General features: G+C 35.7%; 1 protein-coding gene and 2 long non-coding RNA genes across 5 annotated transcripts in view; 1 reads left to right on the top strand and 2 right to left on the bottom strand.

Annotated features, from left to right (window-relative positions):
• Nucleotides 1-4,281: 4,281 nt before the first annotated feature.
• On the bottom strand, nucleotides 4,282-5,971 carry LOC311092341. Its single transcript, XR_014608239.1, has 3 exons — nucleotides 5,856-5,971; nucleotides 5,699-5,747; nucleotides 4,282-4,367 (listed from the first exon to the last, which is right to left on the bottom strand). It is a non-coding gene; the product is annotated as an uncharacterized lncRNA (long non-coding RNA).
• A 3,792-nt stretch (nucleotides 5,972-9,763) lies between these two features.
• LOC311092339 (NACHT, LRR and PYD domains-containing protein 3-like) overlaps nucleotides 9,764-22,570 on the bottom strand; it is a 59,098-nt gene continuing 46,291 nt past the window's right edge. Inside the window, exons 10-11 of the mRNA XM_084128993.1 lie at nucleotides 21,571-22,432; nucleotides 9,764-10,670 (exon numbers count right to left, since the gene is read on the bottom strand). Of these exons, the coding sequence (XP_083985119.1) occupies nucleotide 22,432 (1 nt within the window). The 3' untranslated portion in view covers nucleotides 9,764-10,670; nucleotides 21,571-22,431. The remainder of the gene's footprint in view (nucleotides 10,671-21,570; nucleotides 22,433-22,570) is intronic.
• On the top strand, nucleotides 14,134-20,443 carry LOC311092340. 3 transcript variants are annotated; one of them, XR_014608236.1, is made up of 6 exons: nucleotides 14,134-14,954; nucleotides 15,201-15,310; nucleotides 15,406-15,449; nucleotides 16,554-16,618; nucleotides 18,208-18,309; nucleotides 20,099-20,443. It is a non-coding gene; the product is annotated as an uncharacterized lncRNA (long non-coding RNA). The 3 variants fall into 3 exon arrangements; XR_014608237.1 differs by having other exon boundaries at nucleotides 14,139-14,954; nucleotides 18,279-18,309; XR_014608238.1 differs by lacking the exon at nucleotides 18,208-18,309 and having other exon boundaries at nucleotides 14,144-14,954.

Below are 22,570 nucleotides of genomic sequence, written 5' to 3'. Positions count from 1 at the left end.
TCGCCCTCGAACTCTTCTGTCTTGCCTGCACTCGAGACGGTGACGTGAGCTCAGCTCCACTCCACCAGAAAATGGCCGGTTCGTGAATGAATCGTTATTATGACCGCCGCTAGCGTAGCTAGCGAAAGCGGTCATATAGGGATTGTCAAAGTTTTTTTTTTTTTTTTTTTCGTCATCTTACTGAATTTTTCGTCAACGATACCAGGGACACCGAAAAACCGGGGAACATGAAATTTGGTGGGCATGTAGCCCCACTAGACTTTTACGGAAAAATTTCGTTTGGTCCCCAGGGGCCACTGATCCACAAATAACTAAAGTTACTCACTTTTGAACATGCCTGACAATCCCTCTGACTCGAAATAAACCAATATCTATGGCAAGCCCTTTTAACATTTAAAAGCTAAGTTTGACTCTCCGGAATTTACATTGTAGATATCAACAATGTCTTTCTGACTACCAGCAAACACAGAACGTTGGCACAACGTACCCAACCTTCTAACAACGTTATCAACATGGCCAAAAGGTTGCTATAACTAGGCTACGTTGTGTGGTGAAGGTTGTTACAGAGTTGTCACAATGTTGACATTGAACCACTGTTCAGGGCCACTGCTTAAGGACGGTTGTGCTGGTGTCTTGACAACCACTGGATACATATGTACTCGTCACTGCCCTGAAGCGCGAAAATCAGACTTTTAAATTTCAACCACCCATTGGGCTCATTGTGTTGTCTTGTTCTTCATCTAGCAAGGATAGGCCTACCTGAGTATTGCGTTTTATTTACCTCAGCTAAATAAGATACGTTATTAAAGGAGCTGTATGTAGTTTTCAGCAGGCGCTAGCGGTGATGTTTCAGATTGCAACCAATAAGTTTACAAGCGCGTGCTACGCGCACTCAAATTTATGAGCGAGCACTGTGTGGGTACCGGCCAAACTGAGATGCAACACACAAAGCATCCCACAACATGCTGGAAACTCAGGTAAACTCCCACTGCAACGTTACAATAGGCTACTTTTATCAGCTTGACGTTGAACTAATGCTCCATGCACGTACCATGATAAGTATGGAACCCTATCAACCGTGCCGAATTTTGCCACTGCAAGCACTAACGTTACTTCACATTTTATTCAGGAAATGTACATTCTAGGTTTGTAGATAAGGTTTCTCCATGATTCAAATGCCCTGCCGATGTTGATCCGTGTTCATCCGATACACGCCTGGCCTTACGAGCTTCAGCAGAAAAAACTTTTTTGTTTTTGTTTTTTATCAATGTGTGGAGTTTGTGTTGGAGTCGGTGTTTTGCTGGGCGCAGGTCGTTTCTTAGTGTTATCAGACATGTCATAAGCTGCATAAGTCATAAGTCCATGTCATAAGTTGCAGTGTTGTCGCTGTTGAGTGCAAAGTTAGTAGGCTAGACGAGTCGAGAGGCTCGGGAGCGCGCATGCAGGTGACGTCACTGGCGGTAAATCCGACCCGGGACCTTCACATAAAAATAAGAATACTTGCTTTCAGAGGTAATAGCAAAACCCGCAAAGTGGATCATTTTAATGTGAGATTACAACCCCTTCACACACAGGCAATAAAAAAAGGATTCGTTTTGGTAAAAAAGCTACATACAGCACCTTTAACACAACCTACAACTTAATTTTCTAATGTGACTAATGTAGCCTCGCTTGCACTGTTTAGTTTTTCATTTCATTTGTCTGCTATTTAGTCTCGTTTCTTTGCTCCTCTGGATTTGTGGATGTTTTCTGTACTGATTCCATTTACTGAACTTTATCGTCCGGCTTTCGACTGTCTGCTGGTTTTGTTCATTAAATGTTATGATCTTTGCTTTTTATGTTTTATTTATTATACTTTAAAAAAAAATTGTATATTCATTTATTTAGTTTTTTTCTTTTTCACAAATGTATGACTTTTGAAAGTGCAATTTGATTACCATATATACAGTAGGTTTAATAAAGTTGAATTAACATAACCTTCTGTAATTTTTACTCTTCAAAGTGTACACTTGCAGGTGTTGAGTATAATTAGGCTAATTTACTGATAGTCCCATTAAATAATAATAAGGATAAACAAGATTTCAAAAAAACTACAATTATCTAACATCTGACTAAATAAAAATTAACCTCAAGAAATAAAATGCTAAATGGGGGATATCTATAGGCCTATCTAGCATAAAAACAAAAAATTGTCAGAACGTCATCTCCCAGCAAACATTTGGACGTTGAAAAGACGTTGAAAAGACGGTGAAAAAGACGTCAGTCAGAGACGTCCCGTCATGGTTGAAAAATGAATGTCTGGCCGTGAATTCCACGTCTTTTCTGCACGTCCCTGGACGTCTAAATGGGTTTATTTTTTTTAGTTCTTCTGGATGTTTATAAGATGTGTTGCTGCCAAATGTATGTGTATATATAATCCTGCATATAAAATAATTTTACACTATTTTTACACATCTGAACTTGACAAAGGTTCTAAAAAGGTCTACTAACAGTCTTGCATTACTGTTAAACAGCCATAAATAAAAGTTTTTAGAGTCTATGAAGTTTGTTTATGGCTTTATGGTTTTTGTTTTGTTTATGGCATTTTTTAAATCCACCACCCCAGGCTGTTCCTGGAGCGTTCTTCAGGTGTTCCTCCACTGCTGCATCAATGGCATTTGGGCTCCATCTCATCACAGCATCTGTGGGAAGAGAATATGTTTTTTTTTTTAAAGAAAATGGCTCATTTCTAGGTAAATGACGTACTTATTTTACTGTATAATAATCTTATGCCAATAAAAGATGTTCTGCATAATGTGTTCGAATAGTGAAAAGAAAAACAGCATTTGCCCTCTTCAATACTGAGCCCTTAAGAAAGACCCTTCACTAGGTGTGTAACTGTAAAAGTGAAAAGGACATTTCTGATAAAGACAGGTGGTCTTTTAAAGAATGTCCCCTGAATAGATAAAAGTTAACAATAAAAATTACATTAATATTAGACAAGGAACAAGAGTTTTTTTTTTTTTATGTCATAAGGCCAAAATTACCTTGAATTACTGTACATCGTACAAAGCGTTTGTGTAGTGTTGAATGACTTCTTTTCAATTTGACCACCACTCCTCATATTGAAAATCGCCATTAAGGCATTTGACATGATTCTGTGAAAGAAATTACACAGGATTACTTCACCTCAAAAAAAGTAAAAAAATAAATAATAATTCCAAGTAAAGGACAATTCAGGGGAGACTGAATTGACAACGAGCGAAAACAATGGTATCAATAATCATTCAATACTTGGTGAAATACTTGTACTTCTACACCACAAACTTATTTAGCAAACAACTTTCGGGCGCATATACAAATCATTTGGAGAAATACATGAATACAAATATATACATACACATATATACACACACACACACACATAGCATATACAAACAAATCTTCATCTACAGATCATCTCGATAATGTCACATTCACCATCTGTCTTCTCTGCATTATTTTCCCAGGATCCTCTTTGGTGCACCTGCACTCACTCTCCCCTGAGTAATTATCATCATCACCTGTACCTCGTCTTCTCACCCCTTTATATTCAGCACTCACCCTTCAGTCATCGTCTGGTCTCGTCTACACATGACACAGACTCTCTACCATACTTACCTGTATTCCTACCTTCGATCCTGATCTTCTCAGCCAGTCATCATTCCGTCTTTTAAGGAACTCCATCATCATCTGCAAGAGAGAGAGAGAGAGAGAGAGAGAGAGAGAGAGAGAGAGAGAGAGAGAGAGAGAGAGAGAGAGAGAGAGAGAGAGAGAGAGAGAGAGAGAGAGAGAGAGAGAGAGAGAGAGAGAGAGAGACTTGGTTACACTTCAGTTAAGCTATCTTCTGAAATTCAACTTACTGTTTACTCACCTGTTTCGCTGTACCGATCCATTCTGCAAATTAAAGCATTTAACTTACCATTCTTGCCTGCTTCGTCTATGCCAAACCTGACAGATAAAGAGCTTTTTTCCTCTTCTTCCAGGCTTTCTCAAGATAACTGGCACTGGCTAATTCATATGTTTCACATGTGAACAGCCATCTCAGTCTTTGAGCATCATGCATATTTACCAAATCAATCTCTGATTTTATCTTACAAAACAAAAAAATCATGCTGTTCACAATAATTGGAAATATATATTTCTTACTTTCACTTTCAGTTGACATGGGCTAAGCGCTCCTTGAGGGTCTGGTGCCAGCTATTTCAAAATGTAAATATTTGTAAAATGTAAATTCAATTTTGGATAGGACAACCCCATGGTTGGAAAAGACCATTAACACACATACCCTCACTTCTGTGCTCTCTCCCGAATGCAGCGGTCAAGAGGCAAGACAACATTAGGAAATTCTGTTAATGAAAGCAAAACACACACAAACTTAAATAAGAGGGTAGTTAAATAAAAACTGTAAATAATATTGTTTTATTTTAACTACTTTGTGGATGTAGCAAAGATTTAGATTTCTTGTAATCCAATTGGACAGTCAACTATTGTAGCCATATAATAATCATTCACAATGACTAAATCCAAGGTAGCCAACCCTGGTACTCGAGAGCCACTCTCCTGCTTGTTTCCAAACTATCCCTGCCCTACTTCCTGCTGACTAATAATGGATCAGGTGTGGACCAGGGTCGAGGACCAGGGTTGGCTACACCTGGCCTGCGTTCAGCCCCGACAAAACGTTGCACAACGTTTTTTAAACAGAAACGGTGATGCGTTGAACACACTGTTCTGATGACGCAAGAGTTGCAACTATGGCAGCTGAGAATTCTTTGTGTTCTTTGTGAAGAATTTTCAGAGCCTGATGAAGTCGGTATAAATATGTGTTTAATACTACAAAATATGCCCGATGTTACAGTTACTGCACTTGCCGCCCAGAACAAAAGAGAACATCCCAATCGAGTGAAGGGATTGCTGAAACTGAAACTGAAGCACACATCTTACCTAATTCAGACTAAAACACATCTATTTAGCCTCACATACTGACTTTATTTGTAGTTCATACTGTTTTAATACCCTGTATTTTCTTTCTCATTTTTAGGAAAAGCACTTAATTACCATTGTTTATTTCTAAACCAACACACTTGCAATGAAGCTAAAAATATAAACAACTACATCATTATGTTGATATCCTATATTTTTTACAATAAAACTTTCGACAAACATGTCTTCTAATATCCTCAGTTGTTGCGTATACCGAGCTGCATCGGACACATTTGTAAATTACTTTCCTTGAACCCATTGTGCGAGTTTACTTTAATACCGCGTGCTTTATATACATGTTGCTGCTGATTGGACTGCAGTTCTGACACACCCACCAAACAAGAGAAAACGCATCTCAAACCCCGTTGCACACCGGTGCACGCCGTTTCCAGGAAACATGACGTTCAACCCGGAAACCGTAGCAAAACGTTGCGCACCGTTTTGAACTTGAACATGCCCCAGGTCTACATATTTTAAATTGTGAAGTGATAAGACTGCTGTTCAAATGTACACTTCACAGTGTAATACTGCATTAGTTACTATAAAATTAGCTGGCTGTACTTTAGCTTTTTCTTGAGCAATGACAGACATTATAGGCTCTATATTTGTAACGGTATGAACAATTATTTAGAAAAATGTATGTTTGTATTTAAGGTATATTGTGAATAAAATAAGATGTGAATCACAAACTTCTCACATACAATGGGGTGTCCTCTGGGACTGGGATGATAATGCAGAATTTGGAACTACTGGAGACAATAGACATTAAAAACAAATGGGTGAAAAATATTTAAGGTAAGAAAGGACACCTTAATCAATAAACACCATAACTATATGGTAAAATAAAAAAACACCTTTGTGAAGGACATTAAACAAGAAACAAATGCAATGTCTCTTTGGTTCTGCCAGATGGCCTGGAGAAGGATTCCCGAATTCTACGTCTGGCAGATGGCTGTTCGTTATGTGACCCTGAAAATTGCAACTTAATGTAATTTCATCAAGATCAACAAACAAAATCACGTTTTAAAAATTTCACTGAAGTGATTACAAAATTGGTAATCTTAGAGTATGGTTAGAAAGCAACTTTGTAACAAAGGAAACATGAGCCATTAACTGCCTTAATATAGAGAGCAGATAAACTGCCCTCCAAGTGACAATAATACACTCACAATACATTCCAAACATTATCAAAAACAGAAGATTCATTCTTTGCATACAGACAGGATTTATATTCATTATGCAAAAAGGCATGGCCATAAAGCATTACTTACTTAAGTATTTAAAGCTGAGACCATAGGTGAGGAATCAGGTAGTCTCCTTCCTGATACTTCCCTATTTTCATTGTGCATTACCTCACCTGCACAAATTCATTTTATGGTAGTGTAAGATATAAACACAGTGAGCCACAGTAAATCACAGAAACGTTTTGTGATATGTTAACATTTATGCAAAACACCTCCTGAATCATGAAATATCCAAAATTGTCCATACTAATAAACAGTCCGTGAAGCACAAACGAGTAGCGCAGTTTCGTTCCACTTTTATTATTATTATTATTTTTTACAATTCGCTGCTGGGCAATGTTGCGGTCGCGCCAGCACGACCTATAACAAAATGTAATAACAAAAATGTCTAATGTCACATTTATAATACAAAATGTACTTACCCAACAGCAGATTTTTAGTAATTCAGCAAAACACAACAATGCACCCTCAAATCCTGCTCGCCTCGTGGTTGTAGAAAAACGGGAAAATGGCTGCGTTATCGCTTTATCACAAGATAATATATCCTATCGTGGGATTTTGCAATATCGCGAGATTTGCTACAACATCTCGGTGGAACAGTTCTGATGAAAGCACGTCAATGTACGTCTTTTCAGAACCTCTTAAAAACCTACTTGGGGCTCTTAAATTTAATTGTTGCAGTATCAACCAAGGTGTAAGCATAATTGTTTTTGCATATTTCATAAGGATTTCATAGAGGGTCATGATGGACTATAAATGCATGTGTAAAAGACGTCGCCAGGTGATGTCCTCTCACCCGATACACTATATATTGAACTACACGTAGGTTAAAGTCAAAATAACAATTATACATGCAACTCAAGAGAACTGTAGACATGTACAAATGAATGCATTTTTAGGAAATGTTCTGTGTTACATATTTTTACCGATTTATGCCCTTTCTACCGCGACTATTTTTGGCCAGGGACATGACGTTGCCGTCAAACCAATGTTTGCTGGGCTCTCAGTTGCTGAATGTCGCGCAACAACGTTGCTACAGCCCTGGCGCGTCTTACAATTCTGCGTTGTTACAATGTTGCGAGCACGTAGACAGCGACGTTGCCACAACGTAAATGTGTTTCCTGGGTAGTCGTAATTACATTTTGGATAGTTGGAATTGTCATTCAAGATATCTGTAACGTAATTGTGACTAGTCGAAACGACAGATAGATATATCTGTAATTCATATTTGACTAGGCAAAACTGAATTACAGATATCTGCAATGACATCGTTAAAAACGACATTCAATTCGTCACACATCTTAAATGACAATTGCAGATATCTGTAATTCAGTTTTGACTAGGCAGAATGAAAGTTAAAGATATCTCAAACGTCATTATGACTAGTGCAAATTATTGTGCATGACCTACGTTGCTCTATTTTAGATATCCATAAATAAGTCATTTCCCCTCCCCGCCATAATTAAAGAAGTAGTGAGTTAATTTCCTTATTTCTATGAATGGAAGAAGAAAGAAGCAGTCATGGCGTTGGCTGTAACCGAAAAAAAACACCAGAAAATGTTTTTTACAAATTAAAAAAAAATATATACAATATTTTATATACGAAAAAAAAAATGTTGCAATGCTATGTTTATGATCATGCTTAAAATTACGTAGGTTATTGTTGACGTAAGATTTATGCGTGAAAGAGATTCACACTAATTCACTTTAAAAAAGATGCTGACATGCATGCTACTTGCCATGGAAGTACAATAACATTAACTTCCTTAGATGAGAAAAAAAGTTCTTAGTTCAGATTAGTTCTTATTTTATTTTTTCAGTTTGAAACAGTATCTAACAGCATAAAAAAGACGATTAAAAACTCCTTCGCCCTCTGGTTGCTCCGACATGGTGCTAATCAGTGCTAATTACAAGTTAACAGTTAACAGGTGCTTTGTGATTTGATGATTTGAACAACACACTCTGTGGAAACTTTTAAAAAACGCCTTAAAGGACAACTCCAGTGAAAAATGAACCTAGGGGTAATTAACACATGGTTACTGAGTCGATCATTCCCTGGAATGCGTTTTCATGATAATCAAATGTAAAGAGTTTTATCTTTAAAAACAGATGAGCTTATAACGCTAGTATGGGGCACAGAGTAAGTAAAAGTAAATCGCTAGTTAATACCACTAACAAGGCTCAAAATAGCCTCACACTAACACGGTAGCATAATGAGGGTCCCTACATGCAAACCGAAGCATTGAAAACTTTGTAGGTATACAGACAGTTTAATAAGAACATACTTTATAAAGACAATACATTACGCGTTTACAGACAGGATCCATCTTGGAAAACAGTCTCGACTAATCGAGCCACGAACGCCGTGATTGTTAGTAGATAGTAACCATGTGTTAACCATGTGAAGATTTCAGGAAGAAATGAAATCTATGAGCCTGACATAGGGAGATGTCCAGAAAACAGCCCAGAATTGACCAGGGGTGCGTTTCCCAAAAGCATCGCTAGCCAACTATGTTCGCAAGTTCCGTTGTTATCATCAGTTCAATGAGTCAGTGTTTCCCGAAACCATCGTTCTAACGAACATTGCAAACAGCATCGCAGAGTTGTGTAGTTGGAACGACAGATCTCGACCTGTGGTTAGAAGAAGAGTTTCTAGTTTGCATGATGTGGACTTTAATCATATTTTTCTTGATTAAAAAATAAGACGCTTATACATGAGTCATTGTAGCTTAAAGCTGCCGTTGGCAAAAAATTGATCATATTCAGTGAAATTGACACTATAATCCGACAGAACAACATAAATAAGGTGGTTTTAGAAAAAAACCCGAGCTTCTAACTCCACCTGGAGCGTGTTATTTGTTTTGCTAAAATCCACCGCTCCCAGATCATCAGGTCCAATCAGCGCAGGGGGGTGTGAGATCTGACTGTCAATCACAGGTCGTGCACACGCCACAGATCCCCCCTCCCTCACGCACGTTACAATATCACATGCACACGCCACGCCTGAAGTTCGCCTGAAGATTGCACTAAGTGTGATGGCGGAGAGAAAATCTACTAACAAGCTTCCAATTCCTCGGTTATTGCTATCTATGGGTAGATTAGCCAGGGCAGACTACCTCCGAGTCCATGGTGTTGAGCGATGCTGAAGAGACGAACGCGTTCACAGAAAACCAGGTACACACGCACAGTGATGCACTGACGAGCACGACCTCGATGGGAGGGTGCTCACTGGTAGTGGGGGAGGGGCATGAGAGTTGTTAACATTCAAAATTTTGGCTAAGTCAACCCAATCTGCCAGACTTGCTGACTGCAGCTTTAAGTGTCCAAATACTTTGAGACCACTGTATATGAACATCATTTAAATATTAAATTTCACCTGAATCAAAACAAAATAATACCTTACTGTGGTGGTCAAGGCCAAGAACAGGCAGTGAGCTGATAAGAAAAAATTATTTTCTCCAAACAAAAAGGACCAAAATTAATATACAGGGTGTAATGATGCAGCGGACGAGGAGGGATCCATTTGCAGCTTTATTTAGAGTGGTCAGACAGGCAGGGTTAAACAACAGCAGACAGAACAACGGAGAGAACAGAGCAGATCGGGGTCACAGGCAGAAGTCAGGGCAGGCAGCAAAAGGCAAAGTCCAATTAACAATCCGGGTTAAGGCAGGCAGAGAACAATCAGGAGTCGAAATACACAGTCCAAGGTCAGTAAACGAGAACAGCAAACACAGGAATAAACGCTCAGAAATTGTACGCCAGGGCAATGCAATACTTCGCAGAGAAGTGGAGTGTGGAAGTGGCTTTTATGTGTGTGTGAATGAGGTGCAGGTGTGTGTGTGTAATCAGTGCAGTGCAGGTGTATGAAGTAATCAGTCCAGGTAGATGCAGGATGGGAAATGTAGTCTGTGAGTGAATCTGATAGTCCGGTGTGGAGTGCCCTCTGGTGGCTCTCAAGGGCACTCCAGCTGATGACCGTTACACAGGGGCAGATATAACAAAAGACATCTTCTGAAACTAACAAAATTAAACATAAACATCATCCCCTGTTAACAAAGTAACAACAAAACAAAAACACTAAGTTCAGCAGCTGTTCTTCTCAACACTGCTATACATATCCAGTTAGTCTCTACCAAACCAATAATAGAGGTAAATATCAAATAATTACTTTCCCAAATAAACCACAACCAATAATACCATTTACAACACAATATACACTTTCTCCAAACTAACATAATACACTCAACTACTTTCCTCTGGAACAGTATAAATTGGGAAACTGAAGCACCGCCTCTCCCTTTGTCTGCGGCCGTCACTCCATGGACCAGGGTAATCTAGGACTCAGGTAAAGTTAAACAGCAATGAGAGATAGAAGAAGTGTGCACCCTTCTGTGCATTCAATATTTTACTAAACTGCTAACCCAGCTAGCAGGGAACGTTCTCAGAACTTTCGCTAACATTCCCTACAAGTTTGGTTAATGTTCTAAAGAAAACATTTGAATGTAATGTTTACCGAACATTTTAAGGATGTTTTCTCATTTAAAAAAATGTTCCTATAACGTTATATGAAAACTAAGATATAACATTTTAACTGCAACATTCAAAAGATGTTTTGGGAATGTTTCTGAAATAACAAGTTGTACTATGATCTCAAAATATCATTGTCCCTATGTTTCATTATAACGAAAGAAGAACGTTCTCTCTGTCACGTTAGGAAAACGTTTTGAGGATATCATTGAGAGATGAGATGTTGAATGTTCTTTATAAAACGTTATTTTAATGTGACGAGTTAACAAAATTATAACATTTTATTTGCAACATTTTGAGAATATTTTGGGAATGTTGTTAAAGTTAAAGTTTGTACAATGATCTCAATATAACATTGTCCCAATGTTTCATAAAAACAAAAGAAGAACATTCTCTCTGTCACATTTATAGAATATTTTGAGGATATCATTGAGAGATGAGATGTTGAATGTTCTTTATAAAACGTTCTTCTAATGTGACGAGTTAACACAATTAGAACATTTTACCTGCAACATTTTGAGGATATTTTGGGAATGTTGTTAAAGTTAAAGTTTGTACAATGATCTCAATATAACATTGTCCCAATGTTTTGTCATAACAAAAGAAGAACATTCTCTCTGTCACATTAGGAAAATGTTTTGAGGATATCATTGAGAGATGAGATGTTTATTGTTCTTTATAAAACGTTCTTTTAATGTGACGAGTTAACACAATTAGAACATTTTACCTGCAACATTTTGAGCATATTTTGGGAATGTTGTTAAAGTTAAAGTTTGTACAATGATCTCAATATAACATTGTCCCAATGTTTCATGATAACAAAAGAAGAGCATTCTACTTGCAACATTTTGAGCATATTTTGGGAATGTTGTTAAAGTTAAAGTTTGTACAATGATCTCAATATAACATTGTCCCAATGTTTCATAAAAACAAAAGAGGAACATTCTCTCTGTCACGTTAGGAAAATGTTTTGAGGATATCATTGAGAGATGAGATGTTGAATGTTCTTCATAAAACGTTCTTCTAATGTGACGAGTTAACACAATTAGAACATTTTACTTGCAACATTTTGAGCATATTTTGGGAATGTTGTTAAAGTTAAAGTTTGGACAATGATCTTAAAATAACATTGTCCCAATGTTTCATGATAACAAAAGAAGAGCATTCTACTTGCAACATTTTGAGCATATTTTGGGAATGTTATTAAAGTTAAAGTTTGTACAATGATCTCAATATAACATTGTCCCAATGTTTCATAAAACCAAAAGAAGAACAATTCTCTCTGTCACATTAGGAAAATGTTTTGAGGATACCATTGAGAGATGAGATGTTTATTGTTCTTTATAAAACGTTCTTTTAATGTGACGAGTTAACACAATTAGAACATTTTATTTGCAACATTTTGAGCTTATTTTGGGAATGTTGTTTAAGTTAAAGTTTGTACAATGATCTCAAAATAACGTTGTCTTAATGTTTTGTCATAACAAAAGAAGAACGTTCTCTCTGTCACATTTGTAGAATGTTTTGAGGATATCATTGAGAGATGAGATGTTTATTGTTCTTTATAAAACGTTCTTTTAATGTGACGAGTTAACACAATTAGAACATTTTATTTGCAACATTTTGAGCATATTTTGGGAATGTTGTTTAAGTTAAAGTTTGTACAATGATCTCAAAATAACGTTGTCTTAATGTTTTGTCATAACAAAAGAAGAACGTTCTCTCTGTCACATTTGTAGAATGTTTTGAGGATATCATTGAGAGATGAGATGTTTATTGTTCTTTATAAAATGTTCTTCTAATGTGACGAGTTAACACAATTAGAACATTTTACTTGCAACATTTTGAGCATATTTTGGGAATGTTGCTAAAGTTAAAGTTTGTACAATGATCTCAATATAACATTGTCCCAATGTTTCATGATAACAAAAGAAGAACATTCTACTAGCAACATTTTGAGGATATTTTGGGAATGTTGTTAAAGTTAAAGTTTGTACAATGATCTCAATATAACATTGTCCCAATGTTTTGTCATAACAAAAGAAGAACATTCTCTCTGTCACATTAGGAAAATGTTTTGAGGATATCATTGAGAGATGAGATGTTGAATGTTCTTTATAAAACGTTCTTGTAATGTTATGTGTTAACACAATTAGAACATTTTAATTGCAACATTTTAAGGATGTTTTGAGGATGTTGTTGAGATAACAGATTATATAATGTTCTCAGTAAAACATTGGCACAATGTTCCATAATAACAGAGGAGGAACATTATCAAATCAACGTTCGTAAAATGTTTTGAGTATATCACTGAGACCTGAGATGATGAGTGTTTTTTAAAAAAATTCTTGTAATGTGACGTGTTAACAAAACTAGAACATTTTAAATGTAACATTTAGCAATCAAACTACACAATTATTGTTAAATTGAGCTTGCTGGTCAGACAGCAGGCCAACAGGGTTCACGATGGAACATATGGTGCATTTAAGTCCTCCTGGGAAGTTTGTATTCATGAGGTTTTACAATTTTGTTTAATGTTTTAAATTAATGAAGCCACTGTAAACTTTATCATCACATATTATACTGTTACATATTAATGCTATCATATTTTGTGCAGGCATTAGCTTACTTCATTGTCACTGCTAAATACCTAAGTATAGTGGTATCCCACAATGTTTCCCACTGACACACCCCTAACTCTTCAAGATCGGGGTTAAAGAAAATCCTGAGCTTCCTACTCATATTCTCATCATTGTGTTGGCGTTCAACTTGTAAATACGATCTTTATGACATGACTTGAATGCACCAATAGCTCTAGCTTAATTAGGGACAATCCATACAAACACTCTTTGCTAAAATACATTACAGACTGTCACAGTAAGAAGTTATTCGTCCTGTATCAACGCTAAAGGCCTAACCACTGCAGTCAACACCTTGGAGTATCCATGCTGTTAAATAAAAGTCTGTAGACAAGGGTTAGGGTTAGGGTTAACCTTAACCCTTAATTTCTAACCCAGACCCGGTTTCACAGAGTTTAGATTAAGCCAGGATTAGGCCTTAGTGCATTTAATTAGCTTTTAAAAATGTGCCTTAGAAAAAAGAAAAAGAAACATTACTGGTGTGCATCTTGAGACAAAACAATGGCACTGACATATTTTAAGATATGTCAGTGCAAGTTGCTTTCAGGTAAAACAGCTCAAACGTGCATTTTAGTCTGGGACTACAGGCTTAAACCTTGCCTGTGAAACCCGGGGTATGTTGTAACTTGTATAGAATTATGCCAATGTTACCAAAGTGTTGTGTTGGACAGAGGATTAACCCTAAACCAACAGGATGTGTAACTGTGCCACACAGGGTGAAAAGCAAGTTGACATTATTAGGCATAAGAGTGTTTCTAAAGGAAAGGTCAATATTTTGTTAAAGTGCAAAAGGATCATTATGGGTCACATGAATGTAACTCTAATGTTACCATGATACCAATCCATTAGTTTTTCATGTAGGTAGGTATACAGAATTGTATATGAATAGCCTACATATGCAATGTTTGCTCTGTTTAATATATAATATGTTTGCTCTTTTAAACTGCTGTTTGGCAGAGCAGTGGTAAATATATGTTGTTATACATGGTATATATTATTTGTGTAATTTATTATTATTATTTATATGTTATTGTAAGTTTATTTTTTTTTATCATGCACTGCAATGAAGACACCATTTAACCAATTGATTAAATATAACAGCCAGCTTACAAATACAACTAAATAAATAGCCGTGCACATTTTTTTCATATTCTTTCTTTTAAAACATGTAATCTTTTCCTGTAATTGCAATGTTACCACATTATTGGCTGTCTCTTCGAGTTGTTTTGAGCATGATTGGCTATTCAGACTGTCATCCAGGAATCTGGCCAATGGCAGCTATGCGCGCCTTTTACTGGTCAAGTTTGAAGTTTGAATATTCGTCTGTTAGAGTCTGTGTGTGTGTGCGCGCTGCTGCTGCTCGGGAGGATCTTCAGTAGCCTACTAGCCTCCTTCGGTTCTGTGGCTTTTACATTGTTTAAAACATGGATTATTTTGCATCGTACTGTTACATTTTTATTTTGAGCGAGTTGCGGGATGTAAATGGACAACGAATTTTAACAACGTAGCCTACGTGTAACGGACATATTGCAATCTGCGGAAGGTAAATAACTTTATTTTATATAAAAATACATTCTGCTACATCAAAATATAGTGTGTTAAATTGAGAAGCTAATTTTAAATGCGACTAGAGCAATATCGATATTATGTCAATGTTTCAGGCTGCATGTGTAACTTTAGGCTAAATATTGTCAGCTAAGTTAGTTTTTGATAAAAATAAATAAAAATAAACCTCAGCATAGTCTGAGCTTTACAATGAGTGAACTGAGAACATTGTGTCTTTATACAGAGAGGAACTCGAACCACACTATGAAAACTAGGCTTTTGAATGATCGCGGGATATCGGCCTAACGTTACCGTCAAAATGATGAGTCATCATCATAATATGTTTTTGAGCTGGTGAGTAAAAATTTGCAAGCTTTTTATGTCTCTTTTAGTAAGTAAATACAAATAGCTAATAATATTGCTGTATGTGTGTGTTTCCCATTATCCAGGAATTTTGGGAATAAATTATCCAGCCACATGATCTTCAGTTGCGGTGAGTATTGTCATAGTAAAATACACGTGAAATAGAGGCAGAACATGTAAACTCTGCTCAAAGGCACACTGGTCCAAACCCTCCAGTCAAAATTGTACCTGTCTTCTTGATATGAGTTTTTATGGGCCTAGCTGACCCAAACATAAATGTCCTTTCAAAATGAAATTATTTTCAAACCTGTATGACTTCTGTGAAACACAAGAATGTTGGGAATAAAACAACATTGGAACCCATTTTATGGAAACAAATGTTCCCAATGTTTCATGATAACAAAAGAAGAACATTCTACTTGCAACATTTTGAGCATATTTTGGGAATGTTGCTAAAGTTAAAGTTGTACAATGATCTCAATATAACATTGTCCCAATGTTTCATGATAACAAAAGAAGAACATTCTCTCTGTCACGTTAGGGAAATGTTTTGAGGATATCATTGAGAGATGAGATGTTGAATGTTCTTCATAAAACGTTCTTCTAATGTGACAAGTTAACACAATTAGAACATTTTACTTGCAACATTTTGAAAAAATAAAATAAAATAAACCTCAGCATAGGAGCTTTACAATGAGTGAACTGAGAACATTGTGTCTTTATACATAACATAAATGTCCTTTCAAAATGAAATTATTTTCAAACCTGTATGACTTACTTCTCTGAAATACAAGAATGTTGGGAATTAAACAACATTGGAACCCATTTTATGAAAAACAAAAACAAAAAACAGTGAAGTCATTTCTCAAGATATCTTAATTAAGGTTATACAAAATAAATTCATACAGTTTTGGAACAACATGGAGTACCGGTAAATAACGAGAGAACTCTATTTTTTGGATGAGCTGTTCTTTTTAGGACATGTTCCCAGGGTCCTTTGCTAAATTAACCATGGTTTTTATTATAGTAAAGTGTAGAAACAATATTTTTATGGTGGATTGATTACAATAATTTATTACCATTTAGTTAGTGTTGCAAAACCATGGTTAATGTTAGTAAGGGTTCTCCAGATTTATATAGCCTAACACTTAAGGAAAACATAAAAAATGGTCCTATGTCACCCAGATCAATAGTCTGTTAACACACATTAACACACTTTTTACATTTTCTTAAGATCAAGCATTGGACCAATGTTTACGGAGCAGAACAGGCACCAACAGAGAAACAAGTCCATCACTAGTAAGTATCCACTGCATTTTATAAAACCGTAGTCAATTTTAAACGCACAATGCACTCCAAAATAAAAATGATCTATTTTTTTCTCCCTCGTGCCAGATTTATATCTGTCCCAGATTTATATCTGACTTTCTTTCCACAGAGATTTTTAGAAAAATTATCATTAAAGAGAATCATATAAAGAGAAATGTGGGAGGAGCTTGAATTTATTGCCTAGCCCTGTTTGTTTGAACCGCGAGAGCCGTCAAAGCTTATGCTACTCCTATGTCATGCACCGACAAGAGCCTTTTATAGTCAACACGTCGGACGCAAGCAACTTGCACTTTTGCCCCCACCAACAACGCATAGTATTGCATACAACGGTGCGTCGCGTATCAAAAACTGGGACGACACATTTTTCTACTCATAGACGCATATGGCGGCCGAAGTGTAGTGATGCGTAGCCTTGCAGGCGCATATGCGTATCGATGCGTTGACTAACTCTTTGGGCGTAATTTGACTTGCATATGGCTGTCTGCTGGAAGCTAGTTATTTAAGTCGATAAAATTATAAATATGGTAGGGCTGGGGGAATTAACACGTTAATCTTCGCGATTAATTTGAGATGCTTAACGAGTTTATAAAAAAAATGCAATTAACGCAGCACTTTTTTTGCCTCATTTTAATGACTTCCTGTTGCGGAAAAGGCTGCAAAATATGCCGTCCCGCCCCTCCGTGTTTGGCGATCAGGTTTTATTCTCGCGCAGCTTTCATGAGCGGGTCTTTTCCGCTCCGCGCTCTCCATTCCGTGTGTGTGTGTGTCGGCGCACTGACACACACACACAACACTGAGCAAACATTGAGCTCTTTGCTCAATGTTCTGCTCCGTGTTTGCGCTGCACGTTCTGCTCTGTCGTTAACGGCCCAAACGCTCCAATCATGTACCGATCACGCACTGGAAAAGCAAAGTCAAATAACGTGAAATTTCTCAGTAGTAGACTTCTGTGAAATAGCCCTACTGAGCTGGTATAGTCATGCTGGCAACAATGGTAAAATTACCTGCTCTGATCACATGCTCTTGTAATAATAGCTTTGTAGGACTATGTTTTATTTTGATAATTAGAAAAAAAAATTTATAATAATAAATTGTTAAATTTATTATGTTGATTGATTATTGAAAATAATAATATATTGATATATTGATGTTTAATATTATTTTAATACAGGGCTATTTTCTGTTCTTTTTTTTCCTTTTTGTTGTTTAATTAGGTTATTCTAAGTTTAAATATTGATGATTACAAGCTTGGGGGAAATGCAATTAATTGCATTTAATTACAGCAAATTGTGTAAATAATCAGTTACTTTTTTTAATCGATTCCCAGCCCTAAAATATAAAATATGGATATGTTTCTTACACAAACGCATCACTTCGCTTCACCTTTCGCCTTTATTAACCTGCCAGAGCCGTGTGGAGTACTTTTATCATGGATGGATGCATTTTTATGGACTTGTCAAAAAAATCCCACAGGGAGCTACAGAATAAGAAATCTTTGAAGTCCACTTTTTTACTGTCTGTTTCCATCAGTAAAATTACAGTTGTTTTTTTTCTCTCAGAATTGTGAGGCAAGAACACACAATTGCAAGAAAATATCAGAATTGTGAGCTGTCTTTTTTACTCCCCTCAGAATTCACCCTTCGAGGGAGTTTGATTGACAGGTATTTTTTACATTTTTTATTTTACCAAAAATATTTTTTTCTAAAAAAATTACACAAATTAAACGTTGAGACTTTGTTTCAACTTTCATATCAAAAGTAACCTGCTCTGTCTTGTCTCTGCGTTTAAACGTTTCAGCGTTTTTTCTGTGATCCGCAATGTATTTTTCATTGCGTGACAACATGATGTGTGGCGTGAGAGCGCCATGGCTTGTTGGACATAGCAACAGTAACTAAAGGGGGCGGGTCTTTGCAAATTGCATTAACCATGGCTGCCTGTTAATTATCACTGGACTACTTCGCTCTCGCATCTCCCAAAAGTAATTTTTTTTTTGTTTTCTTGATTCCATTTGAATGGTTTAATTAAATTGCTATAACCAATTATTTAAAATGTAATGATTTAAGCAAAACGTTCTTCAAAGGTTAAACCAAACTTTTATTTGACGGATTGCCGTGTAGACCTTTGAGTTTCTCTGTGTTTTATGATATGATGATAGTTTTTCTCAAATGAAGCTAAAATGCTGCTGAAGTGACTCTCAGAGCAGCTGTATTGATGAAGTGCATTAATGTTCTCATATAGAAACGACAGCAAAAAAAAATAAGCCAGAATTGCTTTTTTTTCTCAGGTTTTACTAATTTATCCTGTGATTCTGACTTTCAAACGGCCAATTGCGAGTTTATATCTCGCACTTCTGAGAAAAAAAAGTTTGAATTGTGATTCGCAATTACCTTTTTTAAAAATTGTATTCCATGGCGGAAACAAGCTTTCATATGCACAGACAGTAGCTCACATTTAACATGCAGATTGTGCGCACACAGAAACCTACTGGAGCACAAAAAGTTAGTGTCAACACTGTCCTGTGATTTCTCAATAAGAAACAGAAGTTATAGCATATTTTTCTTTCTGCTTTTGAAGTAACTAAAACTTACAGCTTAGCTAATAGCAAAGAGACGATTCACAGGTATGATTAAATCACACTAGAAATTGTTCTATCTCAAATGCAGTACTACTTTATCTGTATCTGATTTAAAACAAGCAGAAATCTGTAAGAAATGTAACAATCCATAGACAATATAACTGATGAAAATGAGCTGTTACATCAGAGCAAAAGCATCGTGGGCAGTGCTGTGACATGCTGCAGCTGTGCTCAAGGCTACCTGAGTTCGAGGTTCACACTTCTCAAGCCAAGTTTGTAGTTTGTTAAAATAATTTAGCCTCTAGTTGTGTTATTAAAGGGATACTCCACTTTTTTTGGAAATAGGCTCATTTTACAACTCCCCCAGAGTTAAACAGTTGAGTTTTACCGTTTTCGAATCCATTCAGCCGAGTTTCTGATATTTGGAAGAATATCAGTAACCAGACAGTTTCTGGTCTCATTGACTTCCATAGTAGGAAAAAATATATACTATGGAAGTCAATGAGACCAGAAACTGTCTGGTTACTGACATTCTTCTAAATATCAGAAACTCGGCTGAATGGATTCGAAAACGGTAAAACTCAACTGTTTAACTCTGGGGGAGTTATAAAATGAGCCTATTTCCAAAAAAAGTGGAGTATCCCTTTAACATGTATATAATGGATTAAGTATATGTTTTAAATTACAGAAACAAAATAGATACTCATAAGGTATCATATTTATACTTTTAAATAAACTAATCTAATTAATTTCTGATTAATAATAAGGCTGGCTAATTTTGAAACTTTTCAAAGTCAATATTGCTTGTGATCTTAATATGTAATATGTATTTGTATTATTTTTTGTTTACACTGTTGCATGATCTTCTTTTATAGGCTATGAGGAAAAACTACCATGCACACAGAGAATGGAGCTCAATTCTGCTAACTGGGATAGCAGCTGAAAAAGAAGAAGAGAAGAACAGTAGAACACCTATTAATGCAGATGACTTTATTCTTTTTCTGCAAGAACCAAGACAACCAAAGACTGATGATGAGCGCTCTGAGCAAACAGCAGTCAAGACGTGTGATTGCACATTGGACTTTACTGAGTTCTTCATTTAATGTTGGGCATCTACTGTACGCAGAACTTCTAATAATTTATGTGAATGCCATTCATAAACCTGTTAGATTTTTGTTTTATTTTAGAGATTAATAAAATTGTATGTTTTAACAATGTTATAGCTAAGCATTTTTTATGTTTAAGAGAACATTTTGGGAACAAAAATAAAACTTCCCACTAAAAAATTTATAAGAATGTTAAGTAGTATTTTTAAGAGTATTTTTAGAGAATGTTATCCTAACTTTTAGAAGAACGTTCTAAGAATAAAAATAAAACTTCCTGCTAAAAACTTTATAAGAATAAAGGGATAATGTTCTAAAAATGTTATGATTAAACATTTATAGAAGGTCATCATCACAAAACATTTTTAGAGTGTTCTTAGAGAATGTTATCCTACCTTTTAGGAGAAATAATGTTCTAACAATATTATTATTAAACATTTTTATAATGTTGTAAAAAAAAATGTTATCTGAACTTTTAAAAGAACATTCTGGGAACAAAAATAAAAACACCCCCTGAAAACTTTCTAAGAACGTTAGAGAATAATGTTGTAAGAATGGTACACCTAAACATTTTAATAATGTTTTTAAATAATGTTATCCGAACATTTAAAAGAACATTCTGGGAACAAAAATAAAACTATCCGCTTACAACATTATAAGAACGTTAGAGAATAATGTTATAAGAATGTTATTACTAAACATTTTAATAATGTTTTTAGAAAATGTTCTCTAAACATTTAAAAAAACATTCTGGGAACAAAAATAAAACTACCCGCTGAAAACGTTCTATGAACATTAGAGAATAATGTTATAAGAACGTTATTACTAAACATTTTAATAATGTTTTTAAAAAAATGTTATCCGAACATTTATAAAAACATTCTGGGAACAAAAATAAAACTACACGCTAAAAACATTATAAGAACGTCAGAGAATAATGTTATAAAAATGTTACTACTAAACATTTTAATAATGTTTTTAAAGAATGTTCTCCAAACTTTTAAAAGAACATTCTGGGAACAAAACTAAAACTAGCCGCTGAAAACTTTCTAAGAACGTTAGAGAATAATGTTAAAAGAATGTTACTACTAAACATTTTAATAATGTTTTTAAAGAATGTTCTCCAAACTTTTAAAAGAACATTCTGAGAACAAAACTAAAACTAGCCGCTGAAAACATTTATAGAACAATACATGCTAATGTTCTTAGAACATTTTTAGAACAAAAAATTTCTAGCTGGGAACTCATTAACTTGTCCTGTGTTTTTCTTATAAGGGAATTTAAATAAAGTAACAACCCATAATAAAGAGATTTAATTACAGTAACCATATTAAGTTAAACTTAACAATAACCAACCTGAACCATGGTAAAGGCCAAAATATGTGAGTTGGGCTACGCATCCGTCACACTCACCGACTATGAATGTCTAAAAATGTCTATCTACACAAAGATGTGCACAAATTAGCATCATAGTGCTTGAATGAATGTGCTCTTGACTTTCTGGTTAAACACAAAAGTAGACGATATTCTGTACAACTGGCTAATGGATGATTTAATGGTTGTCAGCACAAGCTCTTCTCAGGTCCCTGTAAAGCTCTTTCATTAAACTAACCTCAGAAATGATCTAATTTTTGAAACAGAAGTGAAAACAAAAAGATAAAAGAAACATTTCAGCAGATTACTTTTTCCTGTTCCTCAGAAACATTTAAACATAAATAATAATACAGTAAATAAACATGACTGTATGACAACTAGCGAGAGGGAAAAAGTGAACATATAAACTCATTGTGTTGGATGTGTGTGAGTCTCAGAGAAACACTCCTACTCTGTTAGAAGGGGATGAAGGGGGAAAATATGATGGTTCTCTAATTATTGTGACCGCAAGTGAATCTGTAATCAGACCAGTTCAGACTCCAGGATAATTTGTTACAGCCTCAGCCTCACAGTAACAGCATCCAGTCAGACTCTCTCTACACAGAACCTGGCGACACTCATCAAATCTCTCTGGATAAGGATATGGTTGATCCTCAAACACGTGTGTCATATTTCTGTTCTCCGACGGAATGAGACGAGTGACTGCTGTGTTTGGATCCAGTCTGAAATTATCTGAGGACAAGAAGATAGAACAAAACAACATTAACCACTGGTGTGTGTGTGTGGGTGTGTGTGTGTGTGTGTGTGTGTAGTGGTGGAAAGAGTACTAACAAATTGTACTTAAGTAAAAGTATTGCTACTTAAGTAATA

Source organism: Abramis brama, assembly GCF_963993115.1.
Source record: "Abramis brama genome assembly, chromosome: 11".
Classification (NCBI taxonomy): Eukaryota; Metazoa; Chordata; class Actinopteri; order Cypriniformes; family Leuciscidae; genus Abramis; species Abramis brama.
This window is presented reverse-complemented; position numbering and strand designations above follow the sequence as displayed.